The 25,722-nt window shown below is 39.3% G+C and overlaps 1 protein-coding gene and 1 long non-coding RNA gene across 13 annotated transcripts in view; one reads left to right on the top strand and one right to left on the bottom strand.

Moving 5' to 3' along the window:
- The window catches only part of PPP1R12B (protein phosphatase 1 regulatory subunit 12B), a 220,153-nt gene that overhangs the window by 33,868 nt on the left and 160,563 nt on the right, over nt 1-25,722 (bottom strand). The window contains exon 1 of one of the 12 annotated variants that reach the window (XM_025920944.2): nt 13,837-16,110. The exons of the other annotated variants lie outside the window; for them this stretch is intronic. Within the exon in view, the coding sequence (XP_025776729.1) occupies nt 13,837-13,938 (102 nt within the window). The 5' untranslated portion in view covers nt 13,939-16,110. Of the gene's footprint in view, nt 1-13,836; nt 16,111-25,722 lie in introns of those variants that run through there. 12 annotated transcript variants of the gene reach the window in all.
- Nucleotides 170-9,401, top strand: LOC147572535 (uncharacterized). Its single transcript, XR_015246394.1, has 2 exons — nt 170-311; nt 8,934-9,401. It is a non-coding gene; the product is annotated as an uncharacterized LOC147572535 (long non-coding RNA).

A 25,722-nucleotide genomic window follows, 5' to 3' on the forward strand; every position in this document is an offset into this window, starting at 1 on the left:
TCACTGTTACCCTGACACTGCTTCTCATTCTAAAAGGCTGACTGCCATCCCTGCAGGGAGTCTAGTGAGTGAATGGGGAGAGCGGGAGACAAGATAGAGTGGGAGTTTGCCTAAGTGGTCTCAGGGGAACAGTGAGCCAGGAAGTGACATCATAAGAGGTGAGCAGAACACAGGCTAGGGAAATGAACAGTGAAGGTTCTCCCAGAGAAGATTCTAAGAAGCCAGCCTACTGGGCAGCAAATAAGGAGAGGTCCTACAACACAGGGCTCAGGGACCCCGGCCAAATCTAGGATCTTTTGAAAGCTAGGAATGTGAGTTCCTCTTACCTGTGTTCTGGCAATAGCCCTATTTTTCTCTGTAGGCTCTCTTTTAAAAACAGAACAGTTACTCTTGTTCTATTCTTTCAATAGGGTCTAAAGAGCTTATCTGTACATGACGACACCATATATTTTAGAGAAGGCATGAGTTTTCTATCCTATTTGCAGGTTAACACATACATGTATTATGTCACATGCTCTAGTCAGGAAGTCTTAGAAGGAACTTCTCTAAGTATTTTAGTTAAAGATTGTTGCTCTACCTTCTACTGAAGACAAATGAATGATGGCCATTAAGGCGGTATTCTTCAGTGTGTCTGAACTAGATAAAAACTGTTCACAGAAGAAATTACTTTCACAGCTTTTATGGCTCAACTGGGGGCATTAGATATTGTGAATGAGACCCTGGAGCGGAAGAGACTAAAAGTTGCTCAGAAACCAGTATGAATACAGAAAACAGAGATAAAAAAATGATTAGCTAGATAGACCATAGTTTTTAAAAAATGCTCTAAAACCAAGAAGCAGGCTCTCTCCTTTCATGCCTCATGAAATTCTCCCACAGTAATCTCATTGGTTGGGACCTGTTTCTAATAAAAGAACAGAGTGAAGATCGCCAATAATTCAGATGGCAATCCTGGAAAGGGACAGGAACCAGGCCGGTTTTGATTTGTGAAATGTGTAGGGCTCTCAAAACACCAGAGACTGGCTTAGAAAAATCCCACAAAAGCTTTTAACTTGAAAGTTATCGGGAGTTCAGGAAGGCACATAATTAAAACCAAACTCCTTTGACCAAGTTTAAAATAAAATTGTGGCTCTGGAAAGCTGGGCCCAAGGGAAAGGAATGAGACCAAGTCACATGTCCACTGCCAAGACTGAAACGGGTTTAACTTATGTTCTTTTGGAGTTAGGGCCTGACCCCACAGTGATGGGAAAAAATCTCCTATTTACATTTTCCCTGAAAGGGACTAAGCAGAAAGAACATTTTATATCATGTTCTCGTGCACTAGCTAAGCCAGGGGAAACAATTTGAGCTATTCTGGGATGGCCTACAGAGAACCAGCCTTTCCCTTTGGTGTTCTCAGATTAATGACTGATGATGAACAAGTCAAGGATGGGAGTGTGGCTGCAACATGGACCTTTCAGATTTGTAGGGCTACTGCACATCTATTCATTATCTGAGCTAATTGCAAAGTAATGTAATTCTATAACTTCTTGAGTTTAAGGACCATTCTGGTTTCCTACATACGCCTAGGAGAGACACAAAGGTTTTTTTAAGCTTTCTACCTTAAGGGAAGAATATAACCTTTATAACTCAAACAGATGGGGTTCTTGAGAAACTTGAGAGTCTCCTGGTATCTAATTGTGAAAGGGATCTTTCTGAGTCTCTGTTGTTTCTGAGTCTCTATTTGGAGATCCTGCTTAATTTGGAAATATAAAAGGGGGTGGAATAAAATTTTTCAAGATTTACACACAGATGCGATAGTAGAGGTCAGTGATGGGGAGGTCTGTATCAGGTTTTATTCCTCCACATCAAAAAAACCCAAATAATTCCTTAATATCATCAAATATTTCAATTGCATTAGATTTCTATTGCTGCTGTGACAAATATAATAAATACAGTGGCTCAAAACATCCGTTTATTGTCTCACAGGTTTTGTAGGTCAGAAGTCCAGCACTGCTCTACTGGGGAACCCTGCACTGCTCAGGTTCTCCCCAGACAGAAATCAAGGTGTCTGCTGGATGGATTCTGATCTGGAGGCTCTGGGGAAGAGTCTGCTTTTAAGATCGTTCAGGGTGTTGGCAGAATCCTGTTTCTTGTGGCTGTAGGTCTTAGATCTCTGTTTCCTTGCTGGCTGTCAGCGGGTGGCTGCTCACTGCTCCTAGAGGGGCCCACATTCCTTCCCACGTGGTCCCTTCCGTCTTCAGGCCAACAGCGGCACACTGAGTCCTTTCCACACTTCAAATTTCCCTGGCTTCCCCTTCTGTCATCAACCAAGAAAGCTCTCTGCTTTTAAGGGGTCATGTGATTAGATCAGGCCCACCTAGAAAATATCTCCCTGTCTTTAGGTCGATTGTGCCACATAACATAATCATAGGAGAACTACCTCACCATATTTATGGACTCTGGAGATTAGGCCAGGACACTGCTGGGGAGTCATTTTAGAACTCCAACTACCACAAGGATCCCCTTTAAAAAAAACATGGTTTTATAGTTTATAACTTCTTCAAAGTAAGAAATGTCAAGAGTATATGGCCAATTAACTACAGCTGGGTGATCATATGCATTCACAGTTAGAATAATGCTGAAAGCACAGACTTATGCTGGAGAAAAGTGTGCATCTGTGTATGCAGCTGTGTGTTAGAGTATACTTCCAAGCAAAATTTAGCTTTTAAAAATATTAAATTACATATAACTTTATCATATTATGCTCCTCGATTTCTCTTTCCCAATTACTTAATACATAGGGAACAAAACGAACAAGAAATACAGTACTTAACATTCAGTTTATATCATAAATATCTCTGAAAAATATTATTGCCCGACTGTGACTATCCAATGTAATCTTGCATGTGGAATTGAGATGATGTAATGCCACCTCATGTTACTCTAGTACACTTCACTTTGTTTCAAAAGATAAATCATTGTTTACTAAATTATAGAAATAGACATCTTTGTTAAATCTATAGATCACGCTACCTAAATATTATTGGAATTTTACAGTTCTTAGTATCTTTCTTTTTATTTAGTTTTGAGAGAGAAAGAGAGAGCATGCACACATATGCATGTACAGCAGAGGAGTGGCAGAGGGACACAGGGAGAGAGAAAATCCTAAGCACGCTCCACTCTGAAAGAGTGGAGCCCGACGTGGGACTCAATTGCATGAACCATGAGATCATGACCTGCACTGAAATCAAGAGTCAGATGCTTAACTGACTGAACCACCCAGGTGCTCCTGTAGTTCTGCTTTTGTGCAGGCCTATACCTTTTCTTTGTCGATATTCCTAGCTATTGAAGAATTTCTAGATTTTTTGGAACTCACAAATCACACTTGTTATGGAAGGAAATTTATGAATATACTAAGGCCTCTCTAAAATATCCAGGGCAAGCCATCTTATATTTAAGATAATTCATAAACTGTTATGATCCAAGAATATGTCTGAAGGCTCAGGCCCCTTCTCTATCTAGCCTTTCACATGCTGCACACCACATATGATGAAAATGAGAATATGAGTAGCTCTAAAACTTGTGACTCTAGCACGTGGGCCACATATCTCACATTTAACACATATTTTTCCTTTCCCCATAGCTCAAGTTTTAGGTCCGTACTGCTGAGCACAGCCACCTGAAACTACAGCAGCCCATGAAATAACGTTCAGAAAAAACCAGGCTTAGAGAACACATGAGAAGAGATGCTTGATCATCCACCCCCCACCCCCGCCACCAATATTGTTAGGTATTGCATGTAATAAGTCATAAATTTAGAAGCCTCTAAGTCAATTTCCAGCTCTCAGCCTACTCCTCTGTTAAAGTTCTTCAACAGATGCTGTTACTGACCACCACTACACCTCTTTTGGGCATTAAGGTTTCCATTCCCAAAGCCTGGGAAGAGATGGATTTTTTTTTTTTTTTTTTTTTTTTTACATGGTATACATCGTTGTGTAGCGGTCTGTTTAGGTAGCAGTTATTTTAAATTTGGTGAATCAAAACCTTTGCAAAGGGGTTAGTGAGGCTCTCCATACCTCACATTTCAAGAGGAAATAAATACTTGGGAAACTAAATAACAATAAGGCAAAACTTTTTACTTCTAAGTAGGTCCCACACAAGGTCAGGGACTTTCTTCGTTCTTAGCCTTTTCTCTTTCTGTCCACAGAAGCTCAATTTTAACTTACATACTTTAGAGCTATAGATACATGAGCAAATTGAAATAAACAGATATCTGAATTGTCTTGGGAAGACCTATGGTTGGCCTTCATTGCAGAAATGGGGATTTCTAGTATGTGTCCTCTGACTCCTTTCCAAGTGGCCAAATGGGGTAGGAACAGAGAGATCAAATGTTAATTAGGCAGTAGTGTTCATTCCTTATATTTATATTAAGTGTCTTTGTGTGCCCAGCTCTGTGAGTGATACTTAAGAGGAATAATATGGATATTTGCAAGGGCGCCTGGATGGCCCAGTTGGCTAAGCATCCAATTTTTGATTTCAGCTTAGGTCTTGATCTCATGGTTCGTGAGATCAAGCCCTACATCATGCTCCACGCTGAAAGAGTGGAGCCTACTTGGGATTCTCTCTCTCTCTCTCTCTCTCTCTCTCTCTCTCTCTCTCTCTCTGCCCCTCCCTTGCTTGCATTCTCTAAACAAACAACTAAGTAGACTTAAAAAAAATTTAAAAATGGGTATTTGCAGAATCTAAGACATGGCTCTCTGATCTCAGAGAGCCTTCTTTGAGGAGGAAAGATAAGTATATCCATAAAACAATGAGAGTGATGCAAGAAAGCGATCCAACACTAGACTTTCTGCTACATATGGCAAATAAAAAAGTAGGCAGAAAAGAGAGAAACCAGTCCTGACTAGAAATATTCAGCAAGGCTTCGTGAAAAGAACAGGCCTAACGAGGTGGTCATGAAGACAGACACTATCATGAGTGATTTATAAGATGGGACCTTGTTAGGGTCACAGTTATCGCAAAGTGCTACTGGAAGCTCTAGAAGATAAAGAACTGAAGCTTTTCTTGATTCTGCCACTAAATTTGACATTTTATACCCCTCATATGGATTTTAGGTCTTCAGATGCATAAGATTCTTTGGATTTATGGGGCTAAATTTTGCTCCCAGAACAAAACAAGTATTTTACAATGAGGAAATTTGGGAGAGGGGATGTATTTGCAATTTGTTTGATTTTTGGCAGGAGAAGGGTCCCTCAGATAAGGAAAACTTCATTAATTCAGGCTCTTCAAATTCAGGACTTGTTATAATTTAACAAGTCCTGAATTCAAGCATATTTTTGTGCCATCTGTTTAAAAATTACTTTAAAAGCAAATTAATAGCATAAACAAAATAAGAGAAATGACTTCACTTAAAAGGATCTACTTTTGAGCACTGATACATGGCCTTAGAGTAACCACTTATGCACAGTTAATACACTCACTAAAAATTCTAGACTATAACCCTTTAAGGGTATAGATCTTTGCTCCTTAGCAACAGTTTTATCATAAACACTTAAAAATAATAAACTTATACTTATTTTGAGGCGATGCAAAATTCTTACTTTTTACTAATTTATATTTGTTTCTTCCTAAATTATGCTGTGAAGTTTTTCCTCCTTTAAATAAAGTTTAATGGTCACAATCTCTCTTTTTGAAATAGATTCAGTAGTCAGGGATAGTAACAATAATTCAGGAGCTATTTAATGGAGACATGGTAGTTTTATTGGATTGGCTACACAGCTTACTGGTTAAACGCTCCAGCACAATTATATTCATTATTTAACTTCTCCCTGCCTCAGTGCCTTCATCAGTAAAGTGGTGGAAACGGTACCCAGTGTTTAATGTTATCAAAAACACTAAATGAGACAATACACGTAAGGGCTTGACACTGTGCCTGGCATATAGTAAATGTTCTATAAATATTTAGCTATTGATATTCCTACGGTTTTCTCTGTTTTTCCATTCTCTCTCATTCCTCTTTGGCTCTGCCAATGCTTGTTGGCTGCAAGAGTAATAAGCTCGAACAAATTCCTTGGCACTCAAGCAAAGGGTTTTGATTATTTGTAGATTTTGATTATCCAGGCTAATTCCTACTTACCCTTTTTCACCTACAGACATTTAAGGTCATTATTTTACTGTCTGGATAGTTACACTCTCTCCCAGATAACCAACCACGTGAAGTCAATAAACGCAAAAGTGTAACAACTCCTGTATGAAAATGTTGCTTTCATAATGAACTATACAGAGGTTAAAGTCCAGACATACTCTCAGTATCTTTATCTAATCATTGAACTGGTAGAACCCCCTGCATTGTGTAACCAAAGACTGTTGTGCTGAGAAAACCCCTGGTTGTGGATAACTGCTATTCACTGCGTAACAGGTTGAGAACAGAAACAAAAAGGGGCTGAAAAAGAATAAAAGGCAGATGAAAGCCAACCCTAGTTGCTTCCCTTGGGTCTTCTGATGATAATTGGTTGTCCGCTCACACAAATATTATGAGATTGAGAAAGAGAAGTAAAAAACACTGCTGATTAAATTGGGAACTTTTTCAAATTTGAAAAACCACCCCAGGTCACACAGCTGATTAGGCACTGAAAACAAAACTAGAACCCTAAACTCTTAACTGACCCTAAACTGATCTAAATTTCTGGGTTCTTTGGGAACTAAAGAAATAAACAAACAATATATAAACATTATACATACATACATATATATATACACGCACACAAACAATATTATTATATAAACAATATATATAAAATATATATAATATATAAACAATATATATAAATAAAGAACCAAACAAATAATATATAATACCTGCTTTCCCGCATGTGACTCCAGCGATAACCGAATAGGAAAAACCATGGGAAGCCACACACCTCTATCTGCTTGTTGTTACTACCTACACCGCCAGCCCCAAGGTATTATCCTCAGCTTTTTCCTTATGCTACATCTACTTCTTAGACAAGCTCACCACTCCCATGGCTTAATCATAAATATCAATGTTTTCAGCCCATAATATTCTCCTGAGGGTTAGACCAATAACTTCCTAGATATCACTATCTAAATGTTCCAAAGTACCTCTAACTCAACATATCCAAAAGTGAAATCATTTCTCCACCTCACACCTTTTTTTCCCTCCTGCATATGCCAACTAAGTTTTGTCATGCCATCTTCTAAAGAGTCATCTAAACCAGAGACCTGGGAGTCATCCTTGATTCTGCCTCTCCAGGCTCATCCTTATCCCCATTTTATTAATCCCCAACTCTTGTCAGTTCTGCCTTCTAAACAGCTGAATGCTTCTCTGTACTGCCTGAAGAATGTCTCTGTTCAGAACCTTATCATTTCTCAACCTGGAATACAGCATTTGGGGCAACTGACTTAACCCCCAGGCCCTGCCTCTATAATCTAGCCTCCATAGATGCCAGAAATCTCCCTCAAATAAGCAACTGATCACAGCAATTTTACTTCAACTTTTCAATCCTTTATCTACAGGATAACTCCCCAAATCCTTAGAGCGACATACTAAGAACACATATGACATGGCCCCTGCTATGTCTCCAACTTCATTTCCTATTATACTCCTAAATATATCTTTTGTTCTAGCCACACTGATCTGCAGCTCAAAATAATTCTATACTTTCTCATATATTTTTTCCACTTTTGTAATGCAATTTCCTTCTTTTTTAACCACCAAGCCTCTACTCTTCTTTAAACATCAGCTTAATGTATTTACCACTTGATTGACCTCCTAAAACAAAAACACCCTGTACTTAATTTTTGTTTTTATCTCCCCAATTAGACTGTCAATTCCTTGAAGGTAGGGACTATAAATTTCATTTCTGAATCCCAGTGTCCAGTATACAGCCTATTGCATAGCAGATGCTCATGAAATGTTAATTGTGGGATGATTCAAAATAAAGTAGCTGGCCTTGATAAACATTTATCATGGAACAAGAAGACTGGAGGGCCAAGGGTAGAACAGGGTTTGCATCTCTGTGTTGTCACCTGGAAATTCCAGGAAAGGAACCAATACCTTCAAAACTCCCTTTCTGGTCGAGAAACCATGACTTCAGATGCCATCTCATTCAGCTTTATGTAGAACATGGGTTAACTACTCTACTGTTTATCCAAGATTCCAGATAGGGAAACTGCTTTTGTTTTTATGGGTTCTACCACTCTTGCATAGAAGATTCCTTGGTTACAGAATTACTGCTTTGATTTTTCTTGAGTGGAATTTAAAAAAAAGAAATGAAACAGATACACTAGTGGTTTTAATGAGAAAGAGAAAAAATGGTTAACAGATTGCATCCTTAATAGCCTTATTCACCCAGACAAACGTTTCTCATTCTATGACAATGGATTATAAAGTAAAAATGAATTCTGGATTGGTAGTGCCCAGATGCAGTATGAGAGGTAGAAAGGATAAGATAATAAATACACTAGGGGTGCCAGGGTGGCTCAGCTGGTTAAGTGGCAACTCTTGATTTCGGCTCAGGTCACGATCTCACGGTTCGTGGGTTCGAGCCCCGCATCGGGTGCTGTGCTCACAGCATGGAGCCTGCTTCAGATCCTCTGTCTACCTCTCTCTCTTTTTCAAAAATAAATATATGTTAAAAATATATATATATTTTTTTAAATTTTTTTTCAACGTTTTTTATTTATTTTTGGGACAGAGAGAGACAGAGCATGAACGGGGGAGGGACAGAGAGAGAGGGAGACACAGAATCGGAAACAGGCTCCAGGCTCTGAGCCATCAGCCCAGAGCCCGACGCGGGGCTCGAACTCACGGACCGCGAGATCGTGACCTGGCTGAAGTCGGACGCTTAACCGACTGCGCCACCCAGGCGCCCCTAAAAATATTTTTTAAGAGATAATACATACACTAAAGAACTGTTTGGTGTTTGCCACAGGAGAGCAGAAAGGACATGCAAAGAATGACTATCAATGCTGACAGTCTGGAAGGCTAAGACGCAGAATGGAGCCTGTTAACCCGAGTGGCCACATAGACAAGGTCTTGGGAAAGCAGCAATCCTTCAACACTCACTTGTTTATCAAATGTTCTCTGATTAGTTTGTAGAGCTGGTTATAAAACAAGTTGGTTAGTTGTTCTTTTTATTTATATTAATGGCTGGAGTGAAAAACATCATGTAAAATCTTTGTATGATTTTCAGTTGAGATATAAATCCTGAAGGAGTAGCAATCCAGATTAAATGGGAAAATGCTACTGATTTTGTTTTATAGATACAGGTCCAATCCTATTATCGTAAATACCAACCAATTCAAGAAAATCTGTCTAATTAAAAGATTCCCAGGTTTCAGCTGATGACCTACTTATTTCAAGATGATTCAATATAATAAATATCAACTAAGCAATACAATTTGGACATTATTTAGCATTGTTATCTTTGGATAGGCCTGTATTAAAAAATATTTTGTTAAATTAGCAAATAATTTGAGTGTATTGACCAATGATTACCTGGCTCTTGCTTTCAAGTTGATTTAAAACTGCTAAACCAACTAAATTGATTAATTTCTAAGTTAAAAGAATTTATATACTTGAGACCCAATAATATAAACAGTGATTAAAAACCATGAGCCAGAGGGGCACCTGCGTGGCTCAGTCAGTTAAGCATCAGACTTTGGCTCAGGTCATGATTTCACAGTTTGTGGGTTCGAGCCCTGCATTGGGCTCTGTGCTAACAGCGCAGAGCCTGGAACCTGCTTCTAATTCTGTGTCTCCCTCTCTCTCTGCCCCTACCCCACTCACGCTCTCTCTCCCCAAAATAAATAAACATTTATAAAAAAATTAAGAAAAAAACCCCATGAACTAGAGGTGTCTAACATATTTACAGTTCAGAATTATTTTTTTTAATGTTGGAAAATTACATCAAAAGGAAGCTTTTCTACTAATTGTGTTAACCTGGCACATCAGGTGGTTGCTTCAGAGTATGAGAACAGAAGCTAAGCCTTCAAAATCTCGTAAATAAATACCTGGTGTGGTTCCTATTAGAAATCTGAATGAACCTGGAAGTTGTTCTGCTTTCCCTGAGCAAGAAAATCAGAGATGAGTAGATCCGTTACTCAGGGAGCTCCCCACATTTTAGAGACAAAAGAGATGTTGAACTAGAGTGAACCTAGTGTGGAAGCCAAAAGACTTGTTCAACAAAGTTATTTCACTACCCACGGTCAACAGAGACCAAAACCGCAATATTAGGAGCCTACCGCTTAGAAGAGCCATTTTAGTGGAGGATGGGGGCGGGGGGGAGGGGTTGGGGATACTAAAAGAATAAATGATGGATATTTTCTTTATGGGAAAAGAGGTATGTATTTTTAAAAACCATGTTTAACAGTGCGATTTTGTGTTCAGAGAATGAAAAATACTATTTTTGAAATACGAACCAGAGAAAGTAAACAAAATCTTAGCTGGCAAGACACATACTACCTTCCATATATAAGTGATTTTTTATTAGGGAGGATACTAGTTGTACAACCTCTAGGCAAGCATTAGATTTTTATACTATTAAAAAGGGTCCTAGGGGCACCTGAGTGGCTCAGTCGGTTAAGCGTCTGACTCTTGGTTTCGGCTCAGGTCATGATCTCATGATTTGTGAGTTTGAGCCCTGCATTGGGCTCTGCACTGACAGTGCGAAGTCTGCTTGGGATTCTCTCTCTCCCCACTCTTTCTGCCCCTACCCCAATTGCGCACTCTCTCTCTCTCAAAATAAATAAACTTAAAAAAAAAAAAAAGAAAATGATCCTAGCTTACTGAGTACAGAAACACTGAATTACATAATGTTAAAAGTATCAGAAGCTTCTGAGAGTTTAAAAGTAAAGGTAGGTAAGATCAAGTTTTCTAGTACTGACAAATCATCCTACTATTTGTTTTCTCAAGTTACAAATAATACCTGTTTGAGTTGCAGTTTATAGTTTGCCCATCATGCTTCTTGAACATTTGACTAAGAGAAAGGTGTCCAAAATACTCTTCCTGTGTGAATAGCCACTCTGTAAGTTTCCTTTGAGGGCATTTTCCTTATATGGAAGCACTTAACATTTAGCCTCTTTAACAACAGTTAAGAAAAAACCATAAATATTTATACACTGGCTCAAGATTTCAATGTTTGTCTTGAAGAATGTTGGCTCCAGAGGCTATACTTCTTTGTGCAATTTCTAGCAAAAAACCGAAAGTGCACAAGTGAAGTTTGATGGGAGTGAGAGTTGTTCTGATCTTAACTCTGAAATGTGCACAGACATTTCCCAATCTCTTTAGTCAAGCATTTCTGCCTCTGAGAGAAATATGAAGACCTGTAGCCCACAAGGTCTCAGGCTCTGTGGGGTCCGTGGTTCATAGGCTCTAGGATTTGAGAATCAGGCGTGGGAGATTCAGGATAGCCTGTCAATTCCCTCCCTTGGTCTGTAGCTGCTGCCTGCCTCCTTCCTGCAATTTGTTTCCTGGGTCCTCATTATGCCTGAATTTTGGATTCCCACAGCTACCCACGCTTTTAACTGTCATCTGTGACCCTAGCATGTCCTTAACCTTCAAGTACATTTGATATGTAATCCAGTGTTGTGGATAAATATGGGTTTTGGAGCCAGAGAGACTGGGCTCTACTGCTTGTTGCTGGCTGACTGATGTGGGTAAGCGGATTTTCTTCCATGTATCTCAGTTTCCTCAGACATAAAATGGTCACAGCAACACCCACCTTTCAGGGTGACTGAGGATTAAATGAGGTAAGGAAAATGAAGTGGCCGTCAGTTAAGTAACCAGGCATCAGAAGGCATATGAGCCCAACATCACCACCACAACACTAGGTGTTAAAGAGCACCACGTAGTGAGTTAAGAGGGGGGATGGTCATAGTATCCAAAACCAGTTTGTAAGCAGCACCCCAACTAGTCAGTACATGAGAGGAAACTAGGCTACAGGGGAATCGTAGGAGATAAATCTTAGTTTTATAGCCCGTTCAGAGTGTCAACAGCCTCCAAATTAGTCTCACATACCTTTCACTCTCTCAGACAGTAAAGACACCAGCAACGTAATGGAACATGAATGATATGCGAAAACCAACACTCTATAGAACAGCCTCAGGCCATGTGGACCTGGAAGTTGGTTACAGTAAGCAGATGCTATTATGGGAATCCACAGCCGCTGACCACTACAATTGGGAAGTAGTCTCTTATTAAGGCCATTCACATTTTGGTTTCCTGTAATCCAAATTTTCAATTTCTCTCCCACTGTGACCTCTGTCTAAAAAGTCAGGGATGGGGGGGATGGTGGAAGGAGGGTGGAAAGGGTGGATGGCAGCTCTCAGGACCGAGACAAGAAGAAAACACTGTTTAACTGTAAAGAAGAAATGCACTCACACAGGGAAAAAAGGGGAGGGGTGTCACCAGACAGATTTTGTTGAATGTTCGCGAGCCATCTCATGCACTGCCCTGGGCACGCTGGTTACAGTGGTGAGAAGTGCTAACAATGGGCTCTTTACACCAAAAGGTATTGCTGATTGGGTAAGAGGGAGGGGAACAAAGGGAAACACTAACTGAAGTAAAAGCGCTCCATTTTGTGGACCTCATTTGGTAGCCACCAAAAAGTACCCAACAGCTGCCGAGGAGGAAGCATTCTGTGGCTTCTTCGAAAAGAAAGGCACGCCATCCTAAGCGTTGAAGAAACTGTCCCCGAACTCAGCGATGGTGGCACTGGAGCCTCCTAGTCCACTCACAACAAGAACTTATGAATGAAATAGCTTTTTAACAAAATGCTGAATATCCCTAGCTGATGTCCGAGACCAACATGCCACATACCAAATTCTACTCCATGGTAATTTGCCCCATGAGAAAGACATTGAAAATGAATATAAAATAAAAGAAACACAATAGTCAATTCAGGTTTCTTGCAGATTTTTTCCCCCACAGCTCCCCAAATAAGGAAGCTATGACCACCGTACTACTTACTCTGTACGTATACTACAGCACAACCTTGTTCCCTAAGAAGGAGCTCTACCTTGCCCGCTACCTAATATGCCCATCAGGGTTCCCATCACTTGCTATTGGTAGCACTCCTTGCTTTTGTCAGTTTCCTACAGGGGAAGACACTGAATCAGATGTAAATCACTTGTACAGAAACATTCACTAGAGGAGAAAAAAAAAATCTCAAATGGATCTGCCTGGGGTATTACAAACACTTCCACACAGCTGGTTGTCAATAGCCAGGAGTCATTTAGAACTTTAGAAGCACAAAGTTTCCTGAGGGTGACTGAGAAGTAAAGACTCCAAGTATTTTTTTCTCTCTCTTTATCACTCAGTGGACACACAAAATAGGCAAAGGTATACACTCTCTCATATACACACCTACACAAATGTTCATGAGGAACTTGCCCATAACTGAAGTTTAACATCTATAGTTTCATGGCCATTTGGGAGCTTTATCTCTGGAAATGTAGTATTTGACCCACACAAAAAAACAAACAGGAAACGGAGCAATTAAAAACAGCCGCAGAAATTAAGAAACGCCTGTAGGATATAGTGACAAGGACTCTAAAATCGTACTGTTAGGCAGCTTACAACTGACAGTTAAAAGCTAAAATACAGAAACCGTAGTCTGGCATATTTAAGTCTGCTTTTACTTAAGACTACAGTAAGTATTATGAACCACAACCTCTTGCAGAAAAGCTCACAGGGTCTTTACTTGCAATTTTTTTCTCCTCTACTGATTCCCATATGCTCTGAAATGCCTTTGCTCTAAACCTAACTCCCCAAGTTACATATACGTTTTCCATCTCTGACCCAACTAAGAACATACGTAAATAAAAACTGCTTACTCGGAGCGTCTTGGCAGTCGGGGATGGAGATGCTGGGGGAGAATCAGACTGAGACTTCCTATTCCGAGTGAATTCTTTACTTCGGGCATATAAAGAGGACATGATTCCTCAGGATGTAGACAGACACTCAACCACTGGATTCTTCACACAAAGCTGAGAAAGTGCCCCTGCAGGTTACCCTCACAGAATCTCTCCTTTTAGTTGATGCAAGAGGACTTTGGATAGAACTAAATAAAGGATAAAAGCCACCCTGTAAATTATAGTCTTGCGCTCTAAGCCAGTCCACAGTGAAGCAGAGTCTGAGAGGCGTGCTCCATCAATACTTTCAGTTCAGCTTCAACCACAAGTGCCCAGGACTTGTAGCTTACGGTGAGGGTGCTGTGCTGAGCCACACCTTTTATGCCTAGATTGAGTCCTTGATTCTCCCAAAAGGACACTTCTTATTGAGACTTGCTCCCCAGTAAAACCTGAGTCTAGGTTCCCGATGACACCAGATTAAATCCCAGAGAAAAGATGACCTTGGATCCTGTCGGAGACGAGCCTGGGACGAACTACCATCGCTTTATCCAGAGGGAAGGAACAGAAATCCTCTGGAAATCATGCCGTCTTTCCTTAGCTGGACTCCACTGGGCTGGAAGGGGTTTAGAACTGCTGTGATAAATTCAGGTTAAACAACTCAAAAAAACCCCCCCAAAACAAAAAACTACAAATAAGGAACCAAGAGTTTATGAGAAGGAAGCCGTCTGAGGAAGTCAAGTTTCCCTGAGTCCTCCCAGACGAAGCTGCTTTTACATATAAACACTCACAGTCATACACACATCTTTTCCCCTCCCCTCTTCTATTTTCTGACATTCCAAATCCCTATTCGCTCAGCGAGGAATGCTGGAGAAGAGCCAAGGGCAAAGATTCACTTTCAACTCAGAATTCGGGTTGCCACTTGCAGGAAGAAAAGAAAGCCTGCCAGCTTCTAGGAATAAAGGGAGGCTCTTTGGGGACATGCTCAGGGGCAAAGCCCACCAACCTTCTGGTAGCCACTGCTTCGGCTGGAGTAAGCAGCACGTTCAACGGCGGACTTCTCTGAACAGTTTGCTAAATATCAGATGGGGACTTTTCAACTTCTGGATCTCTGAAGTAACAAAGCCCTGACAGACACATCAGTCCAAGCACCTTCAGGCCCTTTGTTTCCATTTTAATGACCTGTCGTTCCTGCTGCACCACAAGGAAGCCCAGCAAACTGAAACTTTGGCCCACTGCAAAGGAAGCTCTCTGTATATTGCAGACTTGAATGGCTGAGTCTCTAAGTATACAGCTTACCAGAGTTTTCTGAAACACCATAATCAGGGAAGACCAAATGGGAAAGGGGTTACAGGTAAGGGAAAAGAAGGGGTCAGAAATGAAGAGAGAAAACAGAGACAGTAGCAGAAATCCAAGACCACAGGACTGAGTTACCCACAGGGAAAATTAAGAGTTAAAAAGAAAGGAATTTATTTGCTTGGTGTTGAAGGTTTTTGGATTTGGCCTTGAAACATCTCAAATTTAATCTTTTGCACTCTGTTGTCATCACTACCCTATCCAACATTTCTAGGCCAAATGCTTTCTAAGCCAATGGGTTTATCCCCAAAGTAACAACTCACTTCTCTCTGGGCTCTTGGAAACTCTGTCCTGCTCTCCCTTTTCCTACGTGAAATTTATCCTTTTTCCTTCAAATCTTCCTAGCATGCCACTCTTTTTTCCTCTAATTATCTTGATATCTTCATTATTCTTATGACAAATTTTGTTAAATTAATGAAGGGAAGTGATCAGCTATTTGGGGGTTGGTCTGAGGAATACAGGTTGACAAGGGTTTATAAGAGCACCTGGGCACCTGGGTGGCTCAGTTGCTTGAATGTCCTACTCTTGATTTTGGCTTCGGTCATGGTCCCAGGGTGGTGGGAGTGAGCACTGTATTGGGCTCAGTGCTAGGCATGGTGCCTGCTTGGGATTCTCTCTCTCTTTCCCTTTGCCCCTCTCCCCAACTCATGTACTCTCTCTCTAAAATAAAATAAAATAAAATAAAATAAAATAAAATAAAATAAAATGGGCTTTAATTCATTCCCAATCTAAAAAACTTAAGACTAATCAATTCCACCACAAACCAGATTATACTGTGTCTGAAAGGCCAGTTATTTTGGGAATTCAGATCTATGAATCTTACGTTTTAGATCCTACTTATACAGTTAATCTCATCTGATAAGAATGAGTTTTTCTCTATTAGATCTCTTCACCTAGAAAAGAAATATTGATGTAAATCTAAATAGTAACATTCCCACAGCAAGCATGATTGTCTAGGGAAGGATTAAGGAGGGATACTTTTTCACTATCTAGAATGAAAGCTACCAGGTTACATTATTCCTCAAAGAAATGGCAAGAACAAGTCTGAGGCAACTGAAGAGGAAATGTAAAAGCCTGTTACTCCCAATTATTATTCCTGTCTCTTTTCACTTCTATCTTACATCTAATTCTAGGCAGTACTAACAATGGTAAACTCTCTTATATTTTAAAGTGTTTTAACATACATTATCTCACTTGATCCTCTCAATGCTGACAGGCAGTAACCTGGTCTAGTTAGGAGATTGGCTTTATATAGGGGAGTTGAGCCAATAAACATATTGAGGGTAATGGGACCTAGATTTCTCAATCTTGGAGAAGGAAGGTATAAATAAAAAAGGTAAAGCTAGAATAAACCTTGTGATGATATGCAGGATTGAAGGTATCAGTGTGAACCAGTGATTTTCAATATATGCCGACATAAGTAACTAGAGATGTAAGTGTGTGTGTATGTGTGTGTGTGTGTGTGTGTGTGTGCACGCGCGTGTCTAAGTGAATGCATCTATATGTGTATTTCCTAGCTCTCTCCACTGCGAGATGGGGGAAGAGCAACACTCCAGTAGCATTTCACACACCTAGTGCCCAGATCATCGTTTCCACATGTACTCTCCAATAAAAGGAACATGGCTCCCTGAGAAATGGCTAATTCCAGAGCTGGGGCAGGGAAAGAAAATGAGCCTGGGTCTCTTATGTCAGAAAATAAGGAAGCACTTTAACAATAACGGGAACATAACAAAAGGACATGGAGACCTGCTTAAAAAGCCAACTTGAGATAAACTGAGCATCAAAATAAATAATGACAGTGAAAAGTTATAACCCACTGAACAAAAAAGGAGTCCATGAACACACATTAATATAAATAAATGAGGAGAGAAAGTTCTTCCTTACAATAGAATACCTAATAATAATGTAAAGGAGTAATGAAATTAAAAAAAAAATCACCATTTGGCAAACACCAATGTAAAGTCAATCCAAGGAAGGAACATTAGTGGATACCAAAGCTAGTAGGTTAAAACAGGATGAGGAACTGGATTTTACATAATCTCAAAGTATCGCCTATTAATCACAAAAGTGGAAAAGGGAGATGTACTGTGGAGAAACCTAGCAGACACCATCTTACTCAAGTGGCCAAAGGTCAACACTACCAGTAGTGGGGCAGATTGTTAGGGCATAATGAAAAGCAAAGGACTGCTTCTGTAACATTGTGGTAGAAAATGCATAAATTGGGTCTACTTAAGAGGAAACACTGGGCCCAAACTGAGGGACATACTTGACAGGCCTGTCATCTTAAAAATATCAAGGTCATGAAAAGCAAGGAAAGACTGACTAAAGAGACATGAGAATCAGGTCTAATGTGTGATCCTGTATTGGATCCTTCGCTACAAAGAACATTATTGGGACAACCTGGTAAAAACTGAATGTGGTCTCTGGGTGAAGGATATACCAGAGTTCTCTGTACTATTCTTAAAATATTTGAAATTGTTTCAAAATAAGAAGTTAAAAAAAAAAAAAAACCCAGTTCTTTCATACTACAAGGGTAGGAAATGGGCCAAATGAGATAACTTCTTTTAACTCCAGAGAACTTTTGAAAGACAGTCTCTCATTACAGATATAATTAAGATGGTGTTCACCAAAGAACTGCGTTTATTAATGGCAGTAAGCAATCACTTGGGCTAAAGACATAATGACTATGAACTAAGATTCATTAGATGGCCATGAATCAATTTCGTGGTTCACAATCAGATCAATAGAATGTGAAACAGAACAGCAAATATGATAGCACATGACACAGAATAGAGTAAGGGAAGGCTTTCATGGAACCATTGTTTTAGTTAGGCATAATACGTTTATAAGCATACTGGGTCACAGTATAAAATGCATTTCTTTTTTTTTTTAACTGTTTATTTATTTTTGAGAGACAGAGACAGGGAGAGAGGGGGGGGGGGGGAGAGGGAGAGAGAGGCAGAGAGAAAGGGGGACAGAGGATCCAAAGCAGGCTCTGTGCTGACAACGGAGAGTCTGATGTGGGGCTCGAACTCTCAAAATACGAGATCATGACCTAAGCCAAAGTCGGACACTTAACCAAATGAGCCACCCAGGCACCCCTAAAATGCATTTCTTATTGTGGGTCATGGTCAAAAAAGTGTGAAAGTCAAGAACAAAGAGCTAGTACAAGTCCTTTGGTGGTGAGAAGAGAAAGAACAGTTTCTACTCTGGCATGACAGGAGGAGAATTATCTCATCCTTGAGTTATCAAACTGGCAAAGGATAGGTGCTTTGAACTAAATTTGACCCAGTATTACACTGCTTCATCAGTAAAATCTGAAAACGCTTTAAAAAGTCATTACTTTTTCTGCAAAATTTGGGATCTGGTGGACAAAAACCAGACAGAATGATTTTGTTATGGTTGATACAATTCCCAGAAGCATCTCTAGTGTCAGACTGTCAGACTTTCACCACACAAATATTCAGACTACTCAAATGCACCCTGCAAATCCTTTGTGTGTTCTATGGTATGACTGGAGAGTCCTTGAATGTCACTGAAGGGCTTTCACTAGAGGAACGAGTATACTCCTGACTATCAGGTCAAAAAAGCATGTTTGGAATTCCAACTCTTTCTTCCTAGTTGAAGAATATGGTTTCCCCCCTTTCCCCAATAAACTGATAATTCAAGATCAATCAACAGTGTTTATTACAACATGAAAGGGGAGACCGTAGTTAGAATTTGTAAGCATATTACACTTTGGGTATCAAACATGGCATTAGTATTAAGTTCACAGAAAAAAACATTTTATTCTGCTTGCTGTATTTGCTATTCAACTGAGACCGGTAGCCTGCAAAAGGGTCCTGATATTTATCCAGGACAGATAAAGTAATTAAAAATATTTCTTTAAAAACTTCATCTTGGGGCGCCCTGGTGGCTCAGTGGGTTGAGCGACCGACTTCGGCTCAGGTCATGATCTCGTACTCCGTGGGTTCAAGCCCCGCATCGGGCTCTGTGCTGACAGCTCGGAGCCTGGAGCCTGCTTCGGATTCTGTGTCTCCCTCTCTCTCTGGCCCTCCCCCCGTTCATGCTCTGTCTCTCTCTGTCTCAAAAGTAAATGAATGTTAAAAAAAATAAATAAAAAAAAAAAAACTTCATCTGGTAAAGATTTTGAGTAGGGCAAGGATTAAGAGTATAGAAGGTCAGACAGAATGTGAAAGCACAGGTAAAACAATAGCCAGCTAGAAAGAACATCATTTGCTCTTTGGCTCTGAGCCAAACTAAGTTTTAAAACTTTCTGAGGGTAGAGCATACAAATATAAATGGGTGTGCAGTGGAAGGGGGTAGGTACACCCGCAAAATGGTATATTAACTATGAACAACTTCTAGAAGTAAACCTCATAATTCTATTAGATTGTAAAACCCGGAGGCTTTATATTATCATTCTGCAAGTCATGCAAAATCTAATTTCTTGGAATTAGTTACATTTAAAATTAAAATGATCTCAGAGTGGTTTCCCAATCTCAAATGTTCCCTATCTATATTTTTCAAGTTCTTTTGTTACAAAAAAGAAAACAGGACAACAGAATAAAGTTCTGAAGTGCTTCTGGCTAAGAGATCATAAAAGACCCTCTCCATTAGCACTTGTGAATGTCAGAATCGAGTCCAAACTATGAGATGGTAAGTCAATAAGTAAATGTCGTATGACTGTAGCCAGAAACTTCAGCCCTAGACTTTTCTGATGGGGCCCCAAACATGAAACTCAATCATCTAGAACTGCAATTCTAAAATTCTACTTTTGGCATAATGCCAAAAGAATCTTTACCAACACCCATTTCATCAGATATAGCAAAAGTATAGGAAAGTTCTTCTTGGAAAGTAAGTATGGCTTCCAAACCACAAGGTCTTTAAAGCCTAAAGGAGATTGTTAAATTGGCAGACATTACCTAGTCTTTCAAAAATTCTTATGCTGCTTCCTGCAAATCAAATTTTTTGGTAGCTTAGTTTAAAACTTCTGAGTAGTCACAATACACAGTATTTTAGTTCAGATTTCGGAAAGAAAGTAATGAGTCAAATATGAACAATTAAGAAGTATAAGTAGTTTAAGATCCCTGTGCCTCCTTTTGGAACTAAGAGTTTGAAACAGAGCAATCATTTTCAGTTCCATTTATGAATATAAGTGCCAAAGAAAATACTTTTATTTTCAATCATCAATTGACACTTTTCTTACATCAATCCATCTAACCCTATTAAGTACTTACTCCATGCAACATACTATTAGGGTTATATAAAATTCTTTAAGACATGATTACTATCTTCAAAGAGATTACAGGATATCTCAAGATTTATATAACTGCAAAGCGAGGGCTCCATACTGCTAAAATTAACAACACTACAATCATCTCACACCAGTCAGAATGGCTATTATAAAAAAATACAAGAAATAACAAGTGTTGGCGAGAATGTGAAGAAAAGGGAACCCTTGTGCACTGTTGGTGGGAATGTAAATTGGTACAGCCACTATGGAAAACAGTATGGAGGTTCCTCAAAAACTTAAAAGCAAAAATGCCTATAATCCAGTAATTCCATTGATGTAACTCATGGAAAGAAAATGAAAACACTATTTTAAAAAGATATATGCACCCCTGTGTTTATTGTAGCATTACGTACAATAGCCAAGATATGGAGGCAACCTAAATGTCCATAGAGAGATGAATGCATACAGAAGTGGGGTATGTATATACAATGGAATATTACTCAGCCATAAAAAAGAATGAACTGTTGTCATTTGTGATAACATGGACAGACCTAGAGGGTACTATGCAAAGTGAATTAAGTCAGAGAAAGAGAAATACCGTACGATTTCACTTACATGTGGAATCTAAAAAAACAAAACAGGGCACCTGGGTGTCTCAGTCAGTTGAGCATCTGACTTCAGCTCAGGTCGTGATCTCATGCTTTGTGAGTTCAAGCCCCACCTCAGGCTTTGAGCTGATAGCACAGAGCCTGCTTTAGATTCTCTGCCTCCCTCTTTCTGTGTTCCTCCTCTGCTAGCACTCTTTCTCAAAAATAAGCATAATAAAATAAAATAAAGTAAAGTAAAGTAAAGTAAAGTAAAATAAAATAAAATAAAATAAAATAAAATAAAATAAAATAAAGTAAAACAGAAACAGAAACAGAAACAGATTCATAAACACAGAGAACAAGCTGGTGGTTGCCAGGAGAGAGGGTGGTAGAGGGATAGGCAAAACAGGTGAGGGAGGTTAAGAGGCACAAACTTCCAGTTATAAACTAAATCACAGAGATGAAAAGTCCAGTCAAGGGAACACAGTCAATAATGCCGTGTTAACCTTGTGTGGTGATCGGTGGGGACCATACTTCCTGTGATGAGCACAGCATAATGTACAGAATTGTCAAGCCACTGTGCCGCACACTTGAAACCCATATAACACGGTATGCCAACTATACTTCAATTAAAGAAAAAAGAATTATAAGCACAAAAAACAAACAAACAAAAAACCCAGTCAAGCCATACTCTTCCATATGTTCTTAAGTAATCTCTAATTTCATACTGAACAAATAAGGTGCTTTTAAAGGAGACCACCAATAGCTCACAGCCAAGTCTGAAGAACAGAGTGCAGAAGAGCTGCATTTACCATTCCATGTATTTATACTGTGGTTTTTATTACTGGGCACCTAGAGGAGCCACACGCATTATTTGAGAGATAAAGGGCGTATGTGAGAAGTTCTGAAGAGAACAGGAAGTTCTTTGTCACGTGACTCCTTTGTCCTTCCATTTTTCCATCTTAATCCTCATTTTTAATTTATATGTTACGAAAATCTTCCCCCTTCTTGGGGGGGTAGGGAAGATCAATGATGTGAACTCATGTTTAATGATTTCTCCTGTGTAGATGATTCTGAGTGAGGTAGAAATACTAGGGATTTTACCACAAAATGAGTCTCTTACCCTCAACTTCTCCTTTGAAATGAATCATTCTAGAGTGAAGTATCAGCCTTATTCCAATATACGGAAATAAAGAGCAGAAAGAAGCCATGCAATTCTTTCCACCTAATAGAGGGCTTCCGACATGTGTTCTTTATGAAAAAGCAATAAAAGCTAAAAAATCAGACCAACAAAACACATTCACTGAAAACTCTGGTGGGTTGCTTAGGGGTGAGGGAAAGAGACAGTGCCATTTTCAGGTACAAGGCAGTAACACAGAGGCAAAGTAAGATAAGACCCACAAGTTGCTGAGCATGAAGTTCACTAATTTTTATTAGTCTACAAAACGTTCCCCATCTTGCCCTTATATACTTAAATAATATGCCAGTATTATAAAAGTTTAAATCTCAGAAACTCACTTAAGGATAAGGGATTATATAGGCCCTTTGAGAAACCTGTCCCAGAATTGGTTTATAGGTTTAGTGTTTTGCAACGAAATTTAAACTGAGCAACAACTAAAAAAAAAAAGGTGAACAGAAGTGAGAAGCTACCTCCTTTTTATGTAATAACTTATGCAGCTTTTCCTCCACTCACACTTTCTTTCTAGGCCTCACCAGATACAAACAGCCAAAAGTAAAGATAGAGGGGGCAACTCAGAAGCTGAGCTGAGGTTTTCTTTCCTTTTTTTTTTTTTTTTAAAGTTTATTTATTTATTTTGAGGGAGAGAGGGCATGTGCCCATAAGTGCGCAAGCAGGGGAGGGGCAGAGAGAGAGGAGAGAGAGAGAATCAGCGTGAGCCCGGAAGTGGGGCTCGATCCCACAAACCGTGAGGTCATGATCTGAGCCAAAATCAAGAGTTGGATGCTTAACTGATTGAGCCACCCAGGTGCTCCTGAGCAGAGGTTTTCAAGGGTGAAGGTGGGAGTGGGGGCAATACTTCCTCAGGGGCATTTGCAAATAATGTAAGGACGATGGTTCTCACAAAGACTGGAGGGTGCTATCAGCATTTAGCAAGCCAGGATCAGGGACACTGAATGTCCTACAACACTCTAGACAGAGTGTCATCATTATGATGAAGAAGTAATTACTCTGCTAAAATGCTCACAGGGCTCTGATGAGAAAAAATGCTGCAAATGATCAAGAGCACTAACAGAGCAAATTACATCTTTTTTGATTAGCTTAGAAGTAGCCCAAAGGGCTTTATAGGTTACATGGCCGCTTAAACACTGAATAAGTAGCTTATAAGAGTATGACTTATCTAAAACTTTTGTTAGAACTTACTACAACTATAGATGTTCAGGAAAGAGTTGTTTAAAAAAGTTGTTTATCTCAATAAGGTTGCTTTAAAAAGTCAAGGAGAAAGATGTTGAATACTACCATAGTTTTATAATACTATAAAATACTTAATTATATTTTAGAGTATCCTTTAAAATACATTTGTTTAGTGCATAAAGATATGTTTGATATTTATGTTGTGCTTGTAATCTGTGTGTCAGGCAAAACACACTACCATCTGGTGGCATGTCTAAAACGTAGGCTCAGTATTTAGGAACAGTGAGCTTCTTGATAGTGAAACCTATACTTAAAGGTATAAAATCAGAGAACCATCATAAGCTGTGAGTAGTAGAAGCCTATAAAAATAAATTATAAACATAAAGGTTCAGAAAGTCTACTTTAAGTTCAAGTGTTTTAACTATCATCAGCCTGATTTAGTTACTTTTTAATATTTTGGTAATTTTCTTTAAAGCCTATAAATTTGGCTGAATGCTCCATCGGGTGGTAAGAAAAGGAAAAATATTTCCCATTACTTGTAGTTGGCAGAGTTTTAAGGAAGAAGGCCATTACTGTACTAAGAAAAGCAATCTATGTATGGATCATGTAGAAGTTTTCATTCTTCAGCTACTTTTCCTAATTGTGAATTTATAGTTGGTTCAGAAATAAAGTCTACTCCATTCATCTAAGTTTACTGAGAACCCTCCTTCCTTAGCATTAAAAATGTAGTTACAAACTCAACACTTAATTTTCTTATTTTTTAAAAAGTTTACTTATTTTGAGAGAAAGGAAGAGAGGAGGAGGAGGAGGAGGAGAGGGAGAGAGAGAGAGAGAGAGAGAGAGAGAGAGCACGAGCATGCATGAGCAGGGGAGGGGAAGAGAGGGAGGTAGAGAGAATCCCAAGCAGGCACTGCACTGTCAGCCTGGAGCCTGATGCAGGGCTTGAACTCACCAACCCATGAGATCATGACCAGAGCTGAAACCAGGAGTCGGATGCTTAATCAACTGAGCAACCCAGGTGCCACAACATCTAATTTTCTTATAATAGTACAAGTCCCAGAAAAGTACATAAACGAACATTCCTAGTCTACGATGAACTGGCATACACACTTTCTGCTTTGCAGATGCTGTTGACATATACAGTGTAAATGTTTGTCCCTATGCTTTAGGAGTTGTCTATATACCATCTATATATGCTTTATGTCCATGCTCTCAGTTAAAAATACTTCAAGATAGTTGAAAATGGAAGACGCCATTGAACTGCTAGGTTTAGTTTTTAATGCTCTCATTTCTCTTTTGCTCAAATTATTTTCTTCTGTGCCAACTGAATCCTCTCAATATCTAAATTTTTCCTTTTTCTGCCTCTCTCATTTCCACTGGACATAAGTTTGCCCCTTCACTAGAGTTCTGCCAAAGGAAGTTTAAGCTTTCGTGCAGGCTAAACAGAACAGCTATAACTCTGAAGATGACATAAAAGTTTCTCCCTGTGCCTAAGATACAAGAGATTTAAAAAAAAAAAAAAGCCATTCATTACAGAGAAAAAGTTGAAAGATAAAATATATCACAGGGAGAGTACTATTTTTTGTCCAGTTAATTCTTGCCCATGGCAGGTAAAGAACAGTCTATGTGCTATTTAATAAGAAGTCCATTTCAAACTCCCACAGTATAATCTAACCAGAAACACAGCTCCTTCAGTCAGCCATGGGGGGAGGGGGGAAACAACTCCCAGGGTACGCAAGTTAATGGTCCTGTCAACCCTGTCATTCCCACATTGCAATGCCAACGTAATTACACACAAATACAATTATGCCGAGGCAAACACTGTTGCAGAGTGTAAGAGCTACATATGCATTTCTCTAAGAAACAACTTGTGAGGCCCATGAAGCATGGCAATGTTTGTGGCAAACAGGACCAATGTGGGGATCAAATTAATTAGATTCCTGGAGTCTGCTGCTTAGTATGCAATTTGGGAAAGAACTAAGCTCCATGATGACTGACTGACAGGCATACATCGAACCACATACATATTGTTTTGTTTTAGCACAAAGGGCATATAAGAACTAATATTTGAGTGCCCTGGGCTCTGTTCTAATCAGTTTGCAAGATTCTGCATGTAATGTTACTATCTGGTTAGTTAATTTGGGTGGTGCTAATAATGTATTATTGGAGTTAAGTTCACAGTCTCTATATGTTTAGTTAGCACATATTTAAACAAACAAAACAACAAATAAAATACCTCTTCCATACCACAGACTATTGGTGACCTAGCTATCTTACAAATACATACTACTGGTCCTAATACAGACTGAGTGGCAATATAC

This window comes from Puma concolor, chromosome E4 (assembly GCF_028749965.1).
Source record: "Puma concolor isolate L17-30 chromosome E4, mPumCon1.1.hap2, whole genome shotgun sequence".
Taxonomy (NCBI): domain Eukaryota; kingdom Metazoa; phylum Chordata; class Mammalia; order Carnivora; family Felidae; genus Puma; species Puma concolor.